The sequence below is a fragment of the Manis pentadactyla genome, chromosome 4 (genome assembly GCF_030020395.1).
Source record: "Manis pentadactyla isolate mManPen7 chromosome 4, mManPen7.hap1, whole genome shotgun sequence".
In the NCBI taxonomy this organism is placed as follows: domain Eukaryota; kingdom Metazoa; phylum Chordata; class Mammalia; order Pholidota; family Manidae; genus Manis; species Manis pentadactyla.
Genome location: NC_080022.1, coordinates 159684192 through 159699324, shown reverse-complemented (window position 1 = coordinate 159699324; position 15133 = coordinate 159684192). Strand labels below are relative to the sequence as shown.

The following is a 15133-nucleotide window of genomic DNA, read 5'->3' as shown; positions in this document are numbered from 1 at the left end:
AGCCTGGGACTGTATGAGGAAGGACACACTTTGGTTCAAGTGGCTCTGAGGTGCCGTGGGCAAAGCTCTCAAGGAAACTTTGTTTTCTAGGTGGTGTTGATAAACCGATCACTGGTGGAGCGAGGACTTGCTCAGTGGGTAGACAGCTACTACGTGAGCCTCTGACCCCCATCCCTCCACAGCTGCTTCTTGAGTCTTTTTTGCACTGTTGAAATTGGGCTTGGCACTAAGGCAAAGAAAGACTTCACATCAGAATAGCAAACTTTGTCCTCCCCAGGAAGTCCTTTTTTTCATACTGTATTCGTGTTACAAAGATGTTTCGTCTCTGAGAAGGAACTGTGAGTTCTCTTCAGAGCCATGGGATGGTGTTTAATGAGCCAGTTGGCTTAACCTGGTTCCAAGCTGTTTAAAATAAAAAAAAGGAAGTGGAAGAAGAACCATCTCAGCTAGGTTGTCCTTGTCCTGTTCCCCCTCTGTGCCCTTCTTCCTTCCCACTTTCTCCTCCATCCTGTAGATGACAGCAGACAGGTCAAGGGATGTGTTGCTTGCTTGAAAGGGTCTCTTTTACTTCAAAATCTATTTTCAGGGAGCAAGACATGAACTGAATAATTGGTATTGATTACTTGTACAGCTTGCATAAATGAATGAATGATGTTTAACCAGTTTTTATAAACTTCATGTAGGTCTCTAAAAAGGCAGACTTTTTAATGCATATGTAAGTATGAAGCAATCATACCTCTGGCCTTGGTCATTGGGGGAGAGGAGCTGTTAGATTGCCAAGCCTTGTTGTAATTTATAACCATTTTCTATTTGTGCAAACTCTGTAAATATATGTTTAAAAAATGTAATATTTTGTATAAGATACACCGGAGGACAAAGGGAACTCAAGATTTTTCCACACCCCATGTCATCTGTGAGCAGAAGTTACTTCTGCAGAGTGCAGCTGCCCATCCCAGCTCCTCCCTTGGCTTCCTGCAAACTAGACAAGGTGACTGTATGGTGCAGACTGTGATCCGGGGATTTTTTTTTCTTCTGTACAAATTTGTTTAAAAAAAAAAAAAAAGCAACTCATTGAATTACCTTGCAGTGGTGTGTTTGTTTTTTTTTTTTTTTAGGCTGGCTTCAGCATTGTGAGATTTAAAATAAGTAACTTAAGTAACTTGTATAAATCTTGGACTGTATACACTGTAATTTTGAGTCCATTTTTTCTGTGGTGGAAAAAGGTTAGGGGTGGGTAGTGAAAGGAGTGCTTGCGAGTATGGTGGATGGAGGATCCTGTCTGAAGGAGACCCATGTGCCTTTGAAAACAGTTTGTCCAATTTCTATCTGGCTTTATCCCCTCCTTGCCCCCACAGCATGGCAGCCGAGCTTCCTCTGGCTTCTCCCAGTGAATGTCTGAAATAGCCAGGCTTGAATTTAAAGCATTGGTTCCCAGAATTATTGGTTGTGTATTCTTGATAGATCTGTGAAGCTATTTAGTCTGTAGTGGTAAGAATGATATAAAAAATGCATTTACACGGTGAGAGCAGAACTAAGACTTGATTTAATGGCCCCCTCTCTCAAAGGCAGGCTCAGACCCTTTGGCCCAGGCCTCCAGCGGTCTCTAGAGAGCTGAGGTAGCCCGAGCGTCCTTCACACTGAAGGAATCTTCCCACAGAGCTGTGGCCACTCTCCCCAGCCGTGGGTCCCACATGATTAAAAGCCCCAGTTTCCCACATGTGTAGGACCACATCATGTTACCACCCTTGTAAGGCAACGAAGTGAAATCATGGAACTGTTCCCCACTTGTGCAGAGCTTGCCCGCGGTGAGCTCTCCTGCAGTCCTGGCTGCTGGTAGTCCTAAGTCCCAGCAGTGACTGGCTGTGACTTTGGCCAAGTCAGGTCATACCCAGGACTAAACTTCTGTACAACTTGGCATCGCTAGAGTGGGAGGGGTGTGTGGGAGCCTTCCAGCTCGTCCAGGGAGAGTTCACAAAGCCTGGGTGCGGGTTTGCGGTTCACCTTTGGTACTCACTGAGGGGCTTTAACAGCCATCAGAGCCTGATGGGGAGGTGGGAGAGCAGAGACTCAAGCCAGGGTGGTCAGAGGCGACAAGGGCTTCCTCTGGGCTGCCCACTGGGGTGGCGAGTGATGAGGCAGGATCCTTGGGGAGAGCCCCCGGGTTTGCAGGAGGCGGGCCGTTCAGGTGTCCTGGTTTTGCAGCCCAGCCTGCAGGGATGGCTCTATTAGACAAGGCTTGGTATACAGGAGGAAAAGTAAGTTGGAGGCTGGTGGAGAGCAGGTACTCTTCAGAGAAACCCTTCTCAGGTTATTGTGAGCTTTTTTTTTTTTAACTTGCAGGATTCTGAGAAAGTTGTTTTTGGCCATTTTATTTTTATTTTGCTGGTAATGTTGTTCGTGCCGAGGAGTGAATTTATGGAGGTCTGGCTCCACCCTCCAGGCGAGTATGTTTTAAACACGTTCTCTGAATTACCTGTGAGCCACTCGGCACAGCTACAGGGAGTCTGAAAGTTCATGGGAGAGGTCGGTGCTGGAGAGAGTGGGTGACTTGTCCAGGTGGGAGGCTGGGTGCAGGTGGCTGGTGCTTCTAACCTGTTCTCATGTCAGCTGTTTACGTGAACTACTTCCCCTCTGGTCTCTGGGTCCCTGCCAGGTATGGGAGGAGTGGCCAGTCCTAGGGGTGTGTGTGTGGGGACAGGGTTCTGGGGTTACTGCTTCACCCCGTACAGGCTCGTGTGTGCCACTTCAAGGTGTCATTTAGCCACCCAGAAGTAAGGAGAGCATTCTGTGTCAGACCTGTCTGGCAGGTAATTCTTGGTCCTCATGACAGCTCATGAGGCAGGGACTAACGCAGGCATAGCATATTGTAACTTTAGAAGGTGGTTTGCAGATGGCGCAGAGCTGAGACCCAAAGCCAGGCTCTTCCCCATGGCAGGTCCTCAAACACAGCCCCTCTGCATCAGCAGGGGATTGATCAGCCTCGTTCCTGCCTTGTTCCCTGTCCCCAAAGAGATGCCACAGTCGTCAAATGATCAGCCCATAGGAAACCTTTGGAACTTCAGATGGAAAAACACCATTTTGCTTATATGAAAAATAAAAATTTATGTAATATAAATGAAGCCAGAAGAATACCTGTAGCATATTTAGACCAAGGAATGGGCATTTTAAATCTGTGATGATCTAAAAAGCAAATAGTCTCCAGTGGAATATGTCATAGAGGATATGGACAGAAAGTGGAAAATCTGGATTATTTCTAGACCAACACTGCCCAATAAGAATATGCTGTGAGCCACATGTGTAATTTAAAGTTTCCTAGGAGCCTCAATAAAAAGGAAAAACTGGTGGAATGCATTTTTTTTTTTTTGTGAGGGCATCTCTCATATTTATTGATCAAATGGTTGTTAACAACAATAAAATTCTGTATAGGGGAGTCAATGCTTAATGCACAATCATCAATACACCCCAGGCCTAATTTTCGTCAGTCTCCAATCTTCTGAAGCATAACGAACAAGTTCTTACATAGAGAACAAATTCTTACATAGTGAATAAGTTACATGGTGAACAGTACAAGGGCAGTCATCACAGAAACTTTCGGTTTTGCTCATGCATTATGAACTATAAACAGTTCAAATATGAATACTCATTTGATTTTTATACTTGATTTATATGTGGATACCACATTTCTCTATTATTTTTAATAAAATGCTGAAGTGGTAGGTAGATACGAGATAAAGGTAGAAAACAGAGTTCAGTGTTGTAAGAGAGCAAATGTAGATGATCAGGTGTGTGCCTGTAGACTATGTGTTAATCCAAGCTAGACAAGGGCAATAAACATCCATGTATGCAGAAGATTTCTCTCAGAACATGAGGAGGGAGGTTCTAAGCCTCACCTCTGTTGATCCCCAATTTCTCACCTGATGGCCCCCCTGCGACTGTGCCTGTCTTAGGTTGTTCCTCCCTTGAGGAATCTTACCCGTCTCTGGCTAACCAGTCATATTCCGGAGCCATATAGGGAAATGTAAAGTTGGTAAGTGAGAGAGAAGCCTTATTGTTTGAAAAGGGTAGCTTTTTACTTCTTTGCATGTTTATGCCCTGTAGCTTCTATGCCCAGCATTTGTCTTGAGGTATCTTTACCACTTGGAGGAATTATGATACTTGGTAAATTTGATATGAGGCACAAATTCTATTTAAGGGTTGTAATTAGGAAGGAACAAGAAAAGCTATAGAAGTAGCAGGCGGAAGAAAACATGGGAAGATTGATTATTTCTTTGACATATCTTCTTGTAGAGTAACTTCAGCATGTATAGGTTTTAAACTACTAATTAAATTGCGCACACACATTAACACAGTAGGAGTATAGTTACATAACCAAAGCATACCTGTAATTACCATCCATCTCCAGTGAAACCAAGAAAACCAGTTAGGCACCATAGGCATTTGTGAAAACTTATTTATGATATGGTAGATATTGTTCAACTGAGCTTAAACAGTCTGAGAGAAATCAGACAAATTAAAACAACCTATTCCTGGGGACTGTTCACATCCCATATGTTCTTTTAACAGTAAATAGTCTGTAGTTGTAAGATTTTGGAGCGCTACAATTTGCACTTCTCCTAATTCTTGGTTGAGTTCCAACAGTATAGATCCAGTCAAATTTGTTGTTTTACTGTATGCACAGGCCGGCTTAGATATCTCCTTCTTCATTCCCATGGCAAGTCCAGGAACTGGTGGGATGAGTGCATCTACACCTGTAGCAGTGCGTGGATCTTTGTTGGGGTTTTTTGATGATCATCTTCTGGCATGAGTCTTCCAGAGAGTGCTGATGTTGGAAGTTCTTTTTCATATTGTATCTTAGTTGATTTTCGGGGTAGCAAAATTAGGCTTTGATCCTCTGTATAAACACAAACAGGCCCTTTGCCTACACTTTTATATGCCCTTTATACCCTTGTGTAGAACTCATTGGAGGTCACCACACAGGAACTGCTTTTTTTTTTTTTTTTGGTATCATTAATCTACACTTACATGACGAATATTATGTTTACTAGGCTCTCCCCTATAACAGGTCCTCCCTATAAACCCCTTTACAGTCACTGTCCATCAGCATAGCAAAATGTTTTAGAATCACTACTTGCCTTCTCTGTGTTGTACAGCCCTCCCCTTTCTCCCACCAACCCATGCATGCTAATCTTAATACCCCCCTTCTAGTTCCCCCCACTTATCCCTCCCTACCCACCCATCCTCCCCAGTCCCTTTCCCTTTGGTACCTGTTAGTCCATTCTTGAGTTCTGTGGTTCTGCTGCTGTTTTGTTCCTTTGTAGTTATATTCCACAGATGAGTGAAATCATTTCGTATTCACTCCATCATTTGGATTTCTCCGCTTGGCTTGTTTCACTGAGCATAATACCCTCCAGCTCCGTCCATGTTGCTGCAAATGGTAGGATTTGCCCTTTTCTTATGGCTGAGTAGTATTCCATTGTGTATATGTACCACATCTTTATCCATTCATCTATCGATGGACATTTAGGTTGCTTCCAATTCTTGGCTATTGTAAATAGTGCTGCGATAAACGTAGGGGTGCATTGGTCTTTCTCAAACTTGATTGCTGCATTCTTAGGGTAAATTCCTAGGAGTGCAATTCCTGGGTCAAATGGTAAGTCTGTTTTGAGCATTTTGATGTACCTCCATACTGCTTTCCACAATAGTTGAACTAATTTACATTCCCACCAGCAGTGTAGGAGGGTTCCCCTTTCTCCACAGCCTCGCCAACATTTGTTGTTGTTTGTCTTTTGGATGGCAGCCATCCTTACTGGTGTGAGGTGATACCTCATTGTAGTTTTAATTTGCATTTCTCTGATAATTAGCGATGTGGAGCATCTTTTCATGTGTCTGTTGGCCATCTGTATTTCTTTTTTGGAGAACTGTCTGTTCAGTTCCTCTGCCCATTTTTTAATTGGGTTATTTGTTTTTTGTTTGTTGAGGCATGTGAGCTTTTTATATATTCTGGACGTCAAGCCTTTATCGGATGTGTCATTTTCAAATATATTCTCCCATACTGTAGGGTTCCTTTTTGTTCTATTGATGGTGTCTTTTGCTGTACAGAAGCTTTTCAGCTTAATATAGTCCCACTTGTTCATTTTTGCTGTTGTTTTCCTTGCCTGGGGAGATATGTTCAAGAAGAGGTCACTCATGTTTATGTCTAAGAGGTTTTTCCCTATGTTTTCTTCCAAGAGTTTAATGGTTTCATGACTTACATTCAGGTCTTTGATCCATTTTGAGTTTACTTTTGTATATGGGGTTAGACAATGGTCCAGTTTCATTCTCCTACATGTAGCTGTCCAGTTTTGCCAGCACCACCTGTTGAAGAGACTGTCATTTCGCCATTGTATGTCCATGGCTCCTTTAGCAAATATTAATTGACCATATATGGCTGGGTTAATGTCTGGATTCTCTAGTCTGTTCCATTGGTCTGTGGCTCTGTTCTTGTGCCAGTACCAAATTGTCTTGATTACTATGGCTTTATAGTAGAGCTTGAAGTTGGGGAGTGAGATTCCCCCTACTTTATTTTTCTTTCTCAGGATTGCTTTGGCTATTCGGGGTTTTTGGTGTTTCCGTATGAATTTTTGAATTATTTGTTCCAGTTCATTGAAGAATGTTGCTGGTAGTTTCATAGGGATTGCATCAAATCTGTATATTGCTTTGGGCAGGATGGCCATTTTGACGATATTAATTCTTCCTAGCCACGAGCATGGGATGAGTTTCCATCTGTTAGTGTCCCCTTTAATTTCTCTTAAGAGTGACTTGTAGTTTTCATAGTATAAGTCTTTCACTTCTTTGGTTAGGTTTATTCCTAGGTATTTTATTTTTTTTGATGCAATTGTGAATGGAGTTGTTTTCCTGATTTCTCTTTCTGTTGGTTCATTGTTAGTGTATAGGAAAGCCACAGATTTCTGTGTGTTGATTTTGTATCCTGCAACTTTGCTGTATTCCGATATCAGTTCTAGTAGTTTTGGGGTGGAGTCTTTAGGGTTTTTTATGTACAGTATCATGTCATCTGCAAATAGTGACAGTTTAACTTCTTCTTTACCAATCTGGATTCCTTGTATTTCTTTGTTTTGTGTGATTGCCGTGGCTAGGACCTCCAGTACCATGTGAAATAACAGTGGAGAGAGTGGGCATCCCTGTCTAGTTCCCGATGTCAGAGGAAATGCTTTCAGCTTCTCGCTGTTCAATATAATGTTGGCTGTGGGTTTATCATAGATGGCCTTTATTATGTTGAGGTACTTGCCCTCTATTCCCATTTTGCTGAGAGTTTTTATCATGAATGGATGTTGAACTTTGTCAAATGCTTTTTCAGCATCTATGGAGATGATCATGTGGTTTTTGTCTTTCTTTTTGTTGATGTGGTGGATGATGTTGACGGACTTTCGAACGTTGTACCATCTTTGCATCCCTGGGATGAATTCCACTTGGTCATGGTGTATGATCCTTTTGATGTATTTTTGAATTCGGTTTGCTAATATTTTGTTGAGTATTTTTGCATCTACATTCATCAGGGATATGGGTCTGTAGTTTTCTTTCTTGGTGGGGTCTTTGCCTGGTTTTGGTATTAGGGTGATGTTAGCTTCATAGAATGAGTTTGGGAGTATCCCCTCCTCCTCTATTTTTGGGAAAACTTTAAGGAGAATGGGTATTATGTCTTCCCTGTATGTCTGATAAAATTCCGAGGTAAATCCATCTGGCCCGGGGGTTTTGTTCTTTGGTAGTTTTTTGATTACCGCTTCAATTTCGTTGCTGGTAATTGGTCTGTTTAGATTTTCTGTTTCTTTCTGGGTCAGTCTTGGAAGGTTGTATTTTTCTAGGAAGTTGTCCATTTCTCCTAGTTTCCCAGCTTGTTAGCATATAGGTTTTCATAGTATTCTCTAATAATTCTTTGTATTTCTGTGGAGTCCGTCGTGATTTTTCCTTTCTCGTTTCTGATACTGTTGATTTGTGTTGACTCTCTTTTCCTCTTAATAAGTCTGGCTAGAGGCTTATCTATTTTGTTTATTTTATCAAAGAACCAGCTCTTGGTTTTATTGATTTTTGCTATTGTTTTATTCTTCTCAATTTTATTTATTTCTTCTATGATCTTTATTTGTCCCTCCTTCTGCTGACCTTAGGCCTCATTTGTTCTTCTTTTTCCAATTTCGATAATTGTGACATTAGACCATTCATTTGGCATTGTTCTTCCTTTTTTAAATATGCTTGGATTGCTATATACTTTCCTCTTAAGACTGCTTTTGCTGTGTCCCACAGAAGTTGGGGCTTAGTGTTGTTGTTGTCATTTGTTTCCATATATTGCTGGATCTCCATTTTCATTTGGTCATTGATCCATTCATTATTTAGGAGCGTGTTGTTAAGCCTCCATGTGTTTGTGAGCCTTTTTGCTTTCTTTGTACAGTTTATTTCTAGTTTTATGCCTTTGTGGTCTGAAAAGTTGGTTGGTAGGATTTCAATCTTTTGGAATTTACTGAGGCTCTTTTTGTGGCCTAGTATGTGGTCTATTCTGGAGAATGTTCCATGTGCACTTGAGAAGAATGTATATTCTGTTGCTTTTGGATGTAGAGTTCTATAGATGTCTATTAGGTCCATGTGTTCTACTGTGTTGTTCAGTGCCTCCGTGTCCTTACTTATTTTCTGCCCAGTGGATCTATCCTTTGGGGTGAGTGGTGTGTTGAACTCTCCTAGAATGAATGGATTGCAGTCTATTTCCCCCTTTAGTTCTGTTAGTATTTGTTTCACATATGCTGGTGCTCCTGTGTTGGGTGCATATATATTTAGAATGGTTATATCCTCTTGTTTGACTGAGCCCTTTATCATTATGTAGTGTCCTTCTTTATCTCTTGTTACTTTCTTTGTTTTGAAGTCTACTTTGTCTGATATTAGTACTGCAACCCCTTCTTTCTTCTCACTGTTGTTTGCTTGAAATATGTTTTTCCATCCCTTGACTTTTAGTTTGTCCATGTCTTTGGGTTTGAGGTGAGTTTCTTGTAAGCAGCATATAGATGGGTCTTGCTTTTTTATCCATTCTGTTACTCTGTGTCTTTTGATTGGTGCATTCAGGCCATTAACATTTAGGGTGACTATTGAAAGATATGTACTTATTGCCATTGCAGGCTTTAAATTCGTGGTTACCAAAGGTTCAAGGTTAGCCTCCTTAGTGTCTTACTGCCTAACTTAGCTCGCTTATTGAGCTGTTATATACACTGTCTGGAGATTCTTTTCTTCTCTCCCTTCTTATTCCTCCGGCTCCATTCTTCATATGTTGGGTGTTTTGTTCTGTGCTCTTTCTAGGAGTGCTCCCATCTAGAGCAGTCCCTGTAAGATGTTCTGTAGAGGTGGTTTGTGGGAAGCAAATTCCTTCAGCTTTTGTTTGTCTGGGAATTGTTTAATCCCACCATCATATTTGAATGATAGTCGTGCTGTATACAGTGTCCTTGGTTCAAGGCCCTTCTGTTTCATTGTATTAAATATATCATGCCATTCTCTTCTGGCCTGTAGGGTTTCTGTTGAGAAGTCTGATGTTAGCCTGATTGGTTTTCCTTTATAGGTGACCTTTTTCTCTCTAGCTGCCTTTAAAACTCTTTCCTTGTCCTTGATCTTTGCCATTTTAATTATTATGTGTCTTGGTGTTGTCCTCCTTGGATCCTTTCTGTTGGGGGTTCTGTGTATTTCCGTGGTCTGTTCGATTATTTCCTCCCCCACTTTGGGGAAGTTTCCAGCAATTATTTCTTCCAAGATACTTTCCATCCCTTTTCCTCTCTCTTCTTCTTCTGGTACCCCTATAATACGGATATTGTTCCTTTTGGATTGGTCACACAGTTCTCTTAATATTGTTTCATTCCTGGAGATCCTTTTGTCTCTCTCTATGTCAGCTTCTATGCGTTCCTGTTCTCTGGTTTCAATTCCATCAATGGCTTCTTGCATCCTATCCATTCTGCTTATAAACCCTTCCAGAGTTTGTTTCATTTCTGTGATCTCCTTTCTGGCATCTGTGATCTTCCTCCGGACTTCATCCCATTTCTTTTGCGTATTTCTCTGCATCTCTGTCAGCATGTTTATGATTCTTATTTTGAATTCTTTGTCAGGAAGACTGGTTAGGTCTGTCTCCTTCTCTGGTGTTGTCTCTGTGATCTTTGTCTGCCTGTAGCTTTGCCTTTTCATGGTGATAGGAATAGTTTGCAGAGCTAGGACGAGTGACGGCTGGAAGGACTTCCCTTCTTGTTGGTTTGTGGCCCTCTTCTCCTGGGAGAACAGCGACCTCTAGTGGCTTGTGCTGCGCAGCTGCGCGCAGACAGGGCTTCTGCTTCCTGCCCGGCTGCTAGGGAGTTAATCTCCGCTGTTGCCGTGGGCGTGGCCTGGCTCGGGCTCTGCTCCAAAGTGGTGGAGTTGCATTGGAGGGGGAGCAGCCAGGAGTCTATTTCTGCAGCCCAGGGGATTAGGGTGCCCAGAGATCCCCGGATTCCCTACCTCTGGATTAAGTGTCCCGCCCTGCCCCTTTAAGACTTCGAAAAAGCACCTGCCAAAACAAAACAACGACCACAGGAAAAAAAAAAATTTTTTTTTTAATTAAAAAAATAAGTGGCCGCTCGTTCGTCTTTATTCTCTGGCGCCAGCCTCAGGCCTCCGCTCACCAGTCTTGCTGCCCTGTTTCCCTAGTATTGGGGTCCCTATCCCTTTAAGACTTCCAAAAAGCGCTCGCCAAAATAAAACAGAAAAAAAAAAATGGCTGCTCGCTTTTCTTATGTCCTCCCGCGGCAGGCCTCCGGTGCCCGCTCACTGTTCTTGCTGCCTGTTTCCCTAGTATCCAGGGCCCCCCGCGCATGCACTGTGTCTGAGCTCTGGTCCGGATGGCTGGGGCTGGGTGTTCGGCAGTCCTGGGCTACGTCTCCCTCCCGCTCTGCCTATTCTTCTCCCGCCGGGAGCTGGGGGGAGGGGCGCTCGGGTCCCGCCGGGCCGGGGCTTGTATCTTACCCCCTTTACAAGGCACTGGGTTCTTGCAGGTGTGGATGTGGTCTGGATGTTATCCTGTGTCCTCTGGTCTTTATTCTAGGAAGAGTTGTCTTTGTTATATTTTCATAGATATATGAGGTTTTGGGAGGAGATTTCCGCTGCTCTACTCACGCTGCCATCTTGGCTCCACGTCCTGGAATGCATTTTAATAGTTTATTTGTAATGGACATTAGAAGTACTAATGAGACACTTTTCAAAATTTTCATACTAAGCTCTGGAATCCCCTGTGTGTGTGAAGTCCAGCCTGTCTTCAGAACTGGCCTCACCTCAAGGGCTTGGTGAGTGCAGGTGGCTCCCAGCCTGGTCAGCTTGGCACCAATACTCACAGCCTTATGTTTAAGTTCTTCTTAACTTACTAAAAAAACTCTAAGTCCTTTTGCACATTTATTTCTCCTAATGAGAATGTTAGGATGATTTTTGGGGGAGGGGATCATGGTCAGTGTTCTACCAACATTTGCAAATGTTTGGTTTGGTGTAAAGTTTTATGTGATCTTTTAAGTCAGGTTTGTAAATTATTCAAATCTATAGTTTTTCTTTTTGACCTCTCCACCCTCTTTCTTTTTTTTGTACTATGTCCATACCTAAGAAAAATACATGAAAGGGCTCATGAATCGTTACATTTCCCCATTTTTCTTAATATCTTCTATTAGAAGTTTCAGTTACAAGAAAGCATGGGGGTGGTATTTTCTCATCAATGTAAAATACCTTTGATATCTTGTTTGGTGCTTTTTGTTTTAAATATTATGTCCTCTGTCAGCTTTAGGTGGGTGGCTTATAAACGGTGCATTGCCAGAATTTTTGTGTGTGTGAAATATGGTAATTCAGTACGTGAAGCTTGTTTATTGTGATCATAGTTGGCAATATTATTTGCCATTTAGTTCATTTTCTTTTTATATTCTGTGATTTTTTTTTTTTTGCTTTCCTCATTATTTGCTTGATCAAAATTTTCCCCCCTAGTAAAGTTAGCATTGAACACCTTGTTTCTGTGGTATAATGACTATCAGTTATCTGCTGATAACTTTGAATTTATATTTTTCTCAGTATCACATATTTAAGGCCTCCTTTCTCCCCAAACAAGAAGCAACTCAGCTGAAAGATTTCTCCCCTTCCTCCTACAAGTATACATGAGCATGTACTCTATCTCCTGTCGGAACCATCTAGAATCCGGTTCAGAATTCCAGACTTTTTTCACATATGCCTCTATCTCAAGAATCTTTGAATGGTAACATTAAATTTGTTTCACGTTATCAAAAAAACATTTTGGCTCAACTCTTGAGTCACCAGGTTCGCTGCTCATCTAGTTTCTTAAATATCTGTGTGTCTTAATATATGTTTGAGTTCTTTATTTTGACACACTTTTGTCTGGAGTCTTTTAATTTTTTTGTTTTCAGAACATGTATGAGACCTCATACCTCTGAACATTTCTGTCTTTTTGTTCTGACACAATGGTGTTGTCAGCTGAGCACCTCTGCCGAGTGGATGTCTCTTTGCCAGAAGTGCCGTCCTTCCTGTGGTAGGATTGTACATCCTGGTCCTCTGGTGCTCAGCATGGTCAGTGGGTAGAGGCAGCGGCCTCAAGAGCCAGTGTGTGGCTCACTTGTCCTCTCCCTCTGGCCCATCGTCGGCCCCATTCCAGGTGCAGCCTAGTCCATTTACCTGGCCACGTGAAGGCGATGCAGAACAGCGCGCAGTCAACCTGTGACCTGTGAGGTATAGAGCAGGCCCGTCATCCATCACTGAGGTCTGGGGGTTGTGTTACCCATGGCCTCTCCTAGCCTGTCCTTATTGATGGTGTCATTCTGGGTCCCATACCTTTCTCCTCTGAGGGCTCGGAGCTTTGCCCCCAGAACTCCCAGCAGTAAAATGGGGTAGATTAGGTGAGCACAGGGGTGCTTGCCAGGTTTGACTTCAGATCTGTAAATAAGGGCCTTCCTGAAGATTCCTCTTAATGAGACTTATTTTGTATTTTAACAAAGCAAATTATTTAGGAGAGAGCTTCACTGTTGCTAGAAATAGGCCCATCCAACAGCTGGTCAGGGGAGAGGACATTTGAGAAGCCGTGGAGGCACCGGCAGGCAGGCACCTCCTAAACGCCAGCCTGGGGTGGGCTGCTTGTTTTTCCCTGGCCTCCTTGGCTTGGTGACAAGCTATTTCTCTCCTTTGAGTGCCTGCTGTATGCTAAGCATCTTGCTGAGAAGGCTGCAAGGGTTCAGCTCGCAGGGACCCTTCTGTAGGTGTTTGTGTGTGGGGAGGTGGGCTTGGTGGTCTCTGGGCAGATGGTGGTATTTCCCCACACTTGGGATCCTGGCAACCACTGGCGAGGTGGGAAACAGACTCGAAGTCAGTGCAGCCAGGACTGGAACCTGGGCCTTCCAGACTCTGTGCCCTCACCTGCATAGATACCTCTGCTTCTCCTTTGATGGCCAAAGTAGTTGTGTGGACAGGAAGGATGTGTGAGGCCCACCTCCCGGGCTTCTGGTAGGGCTTCTTGCAGGAGGCAGCCCCACCACCTTGGAGGAAAAGAAGGCCAAGGAAAGTGGAGAGGAGAGGAGCGCTGTCCTGCAGAGATGGGCTTACCTGTGGGCCTGGCTCATGGGCTCTCCGGAAAAGATGGTAGTAGTGAGGCTGTCTGCAGATGCGTCATGTGTAGAAGTCCTTTCTTCTTGTTTTTTCATGTTTTAAATAGGTGATTAACAACAGTACAGGATTCCAAAGATATGTCAGGATAACCAGTGAAAAGTTGTCTCCTTTCTGTGTTCCCTGACACCTACGTTCCCCTAACACCCACGTTCCTCTCGTGGAAGGTGGTTATGAATGTTTCTTGTCTCCTACCAGACACACCAATGATGTAACGCCAGCCATGGGTCACAAGCCAGGCCTGTGTTTGCAAATGAGAGTTACTGGCCCACAGCCACGGCCAGTGTACATACTGCCTCTGCCTGCGTGTGTGCTACAAGCAGTTGGGTATAATGTGGTGGAGACCATGCCCAGTGCCAAAGATACCTAGTCCTGTACAGAGAAAGTTTGCCACCCCCCACTGTAAACACTGTGCTTTTCCCCTCTAATCAAATTTAAATGCAGCCTTAATATTTCCTGCCTCTTCCAGTCAGGAATTCTTTAGACTGGAAATCACAGAATCTCCAGGTTCTCTGAGGGGGGCCGCTCTATGTCTTACTCTCTCCCTCCTGGTGGAAGCCTTGTTCCTGGGCAGTACCAGGGCAGAATCTCAAGGCCCACTCTACTGAGCCCACAGCTTCATTTTAATAAAACTCCAGGTGATCTGTGTGTGCATCAAAGTTTGGGGAACACTGTTCTAGGGCAGCAGGTGGCAGACCCTGGCTTACATTTGAATAATAGCTTCTAAAACTACCAGTGCTTGGGGCTCATTCCCAGAGACGGAGGTTTAAATTGTTGGTGCTGCAGCCTGGGCCTTGAGGTTTTTTGTAGTATTCCCTTTAGAATATAATATATATATACACGAAAGTGCATGAAGCACACAAATCTTGAGTGTAGAACATGGTGCATTTTCCTCTTATCTATACACATGGGTCAGGCAACATGAGGTGAGGACAGAGGAACATTTCCAGGGCCTCAGGAGTTTTCCGCGTGCCCTGTAGTCCACCTTCTCCAGGAGACCGTTGTTTTATTACCTTAGGCCCATGTGGCCTATTCTGAGACTTTCTAGGAGTGGATTCATCCAGGAAGTACTCCTGCATCTTGCTGCTTCCACTCACCGTGATGTCTGCTGGGGTATGTGTAGTTCTTATGTGTGTGTGTGTCCCACTATGTGAAAATACTACAGTGTATTTACCCAGTCTCTAATGTTCATTTGGGTTTCCAGTTTGGGCCTGTGATGAATAAAGCTGCTACAATTCAACCTTGTGTTGTGGTGGACCATTCATTGCCCTCGGGCCTGCACCTGGGAGAAGTGCTGGGCCAGGGGGTAGGAATATGTTTATAGCTTCAGTAGTTATTTGTATATCGGCATTTAAAGAAGTTCACCAGGTGACTGAGGTGCTGTTGGGATCGGGAATCCTGCTCCGGAGAGAGCTCTGAACTGCTGCCAGCCTGCCCTTCCAAG

General features: G+C 43.4%; 1 protein-coding gene and 1 long non-coding RNA gene across 3 annotated transcripts in view; one reads left to right on the top strand and one right to left on the bottom strand.

The window, feature by feature from the left end:
* AKAP1 (A-kinase anchoring protein 1) overlaps positions 1-1084 on the top strand; it is a 30687-nt gene extending 29603 nt beyond the window's left edge. For both annotated transcript variants that reach the window (XM_036879668.2, XM_036879669.2), the window contains exon 11: positions 91-1084. In XM_036879668.2, coding sequence (XP_036735563.2) covers positions 91-165 — 75 coding nt within the window. In that variant the 3' untranslated portion in view covers positions 166-1084. The remainder of the gene's footprint in view (positions 1-90) is intronic.
* LOC130683558 (uncharacterized) lies at positions 942-15094 on the bottom strand. The gene is made up of 2 exons (XR_008997338.1): positions 11183-15094; positions 942-3338 (listed from the first exon to the last, which is right to left on the bottom strand). It is a non-coding gene; the product is annotated as an uncharacterized LOC130683558 (long non-coding RNA).
* Between the last annotated feature and the right edge of the window lie 39 nt (positions 15095-15133).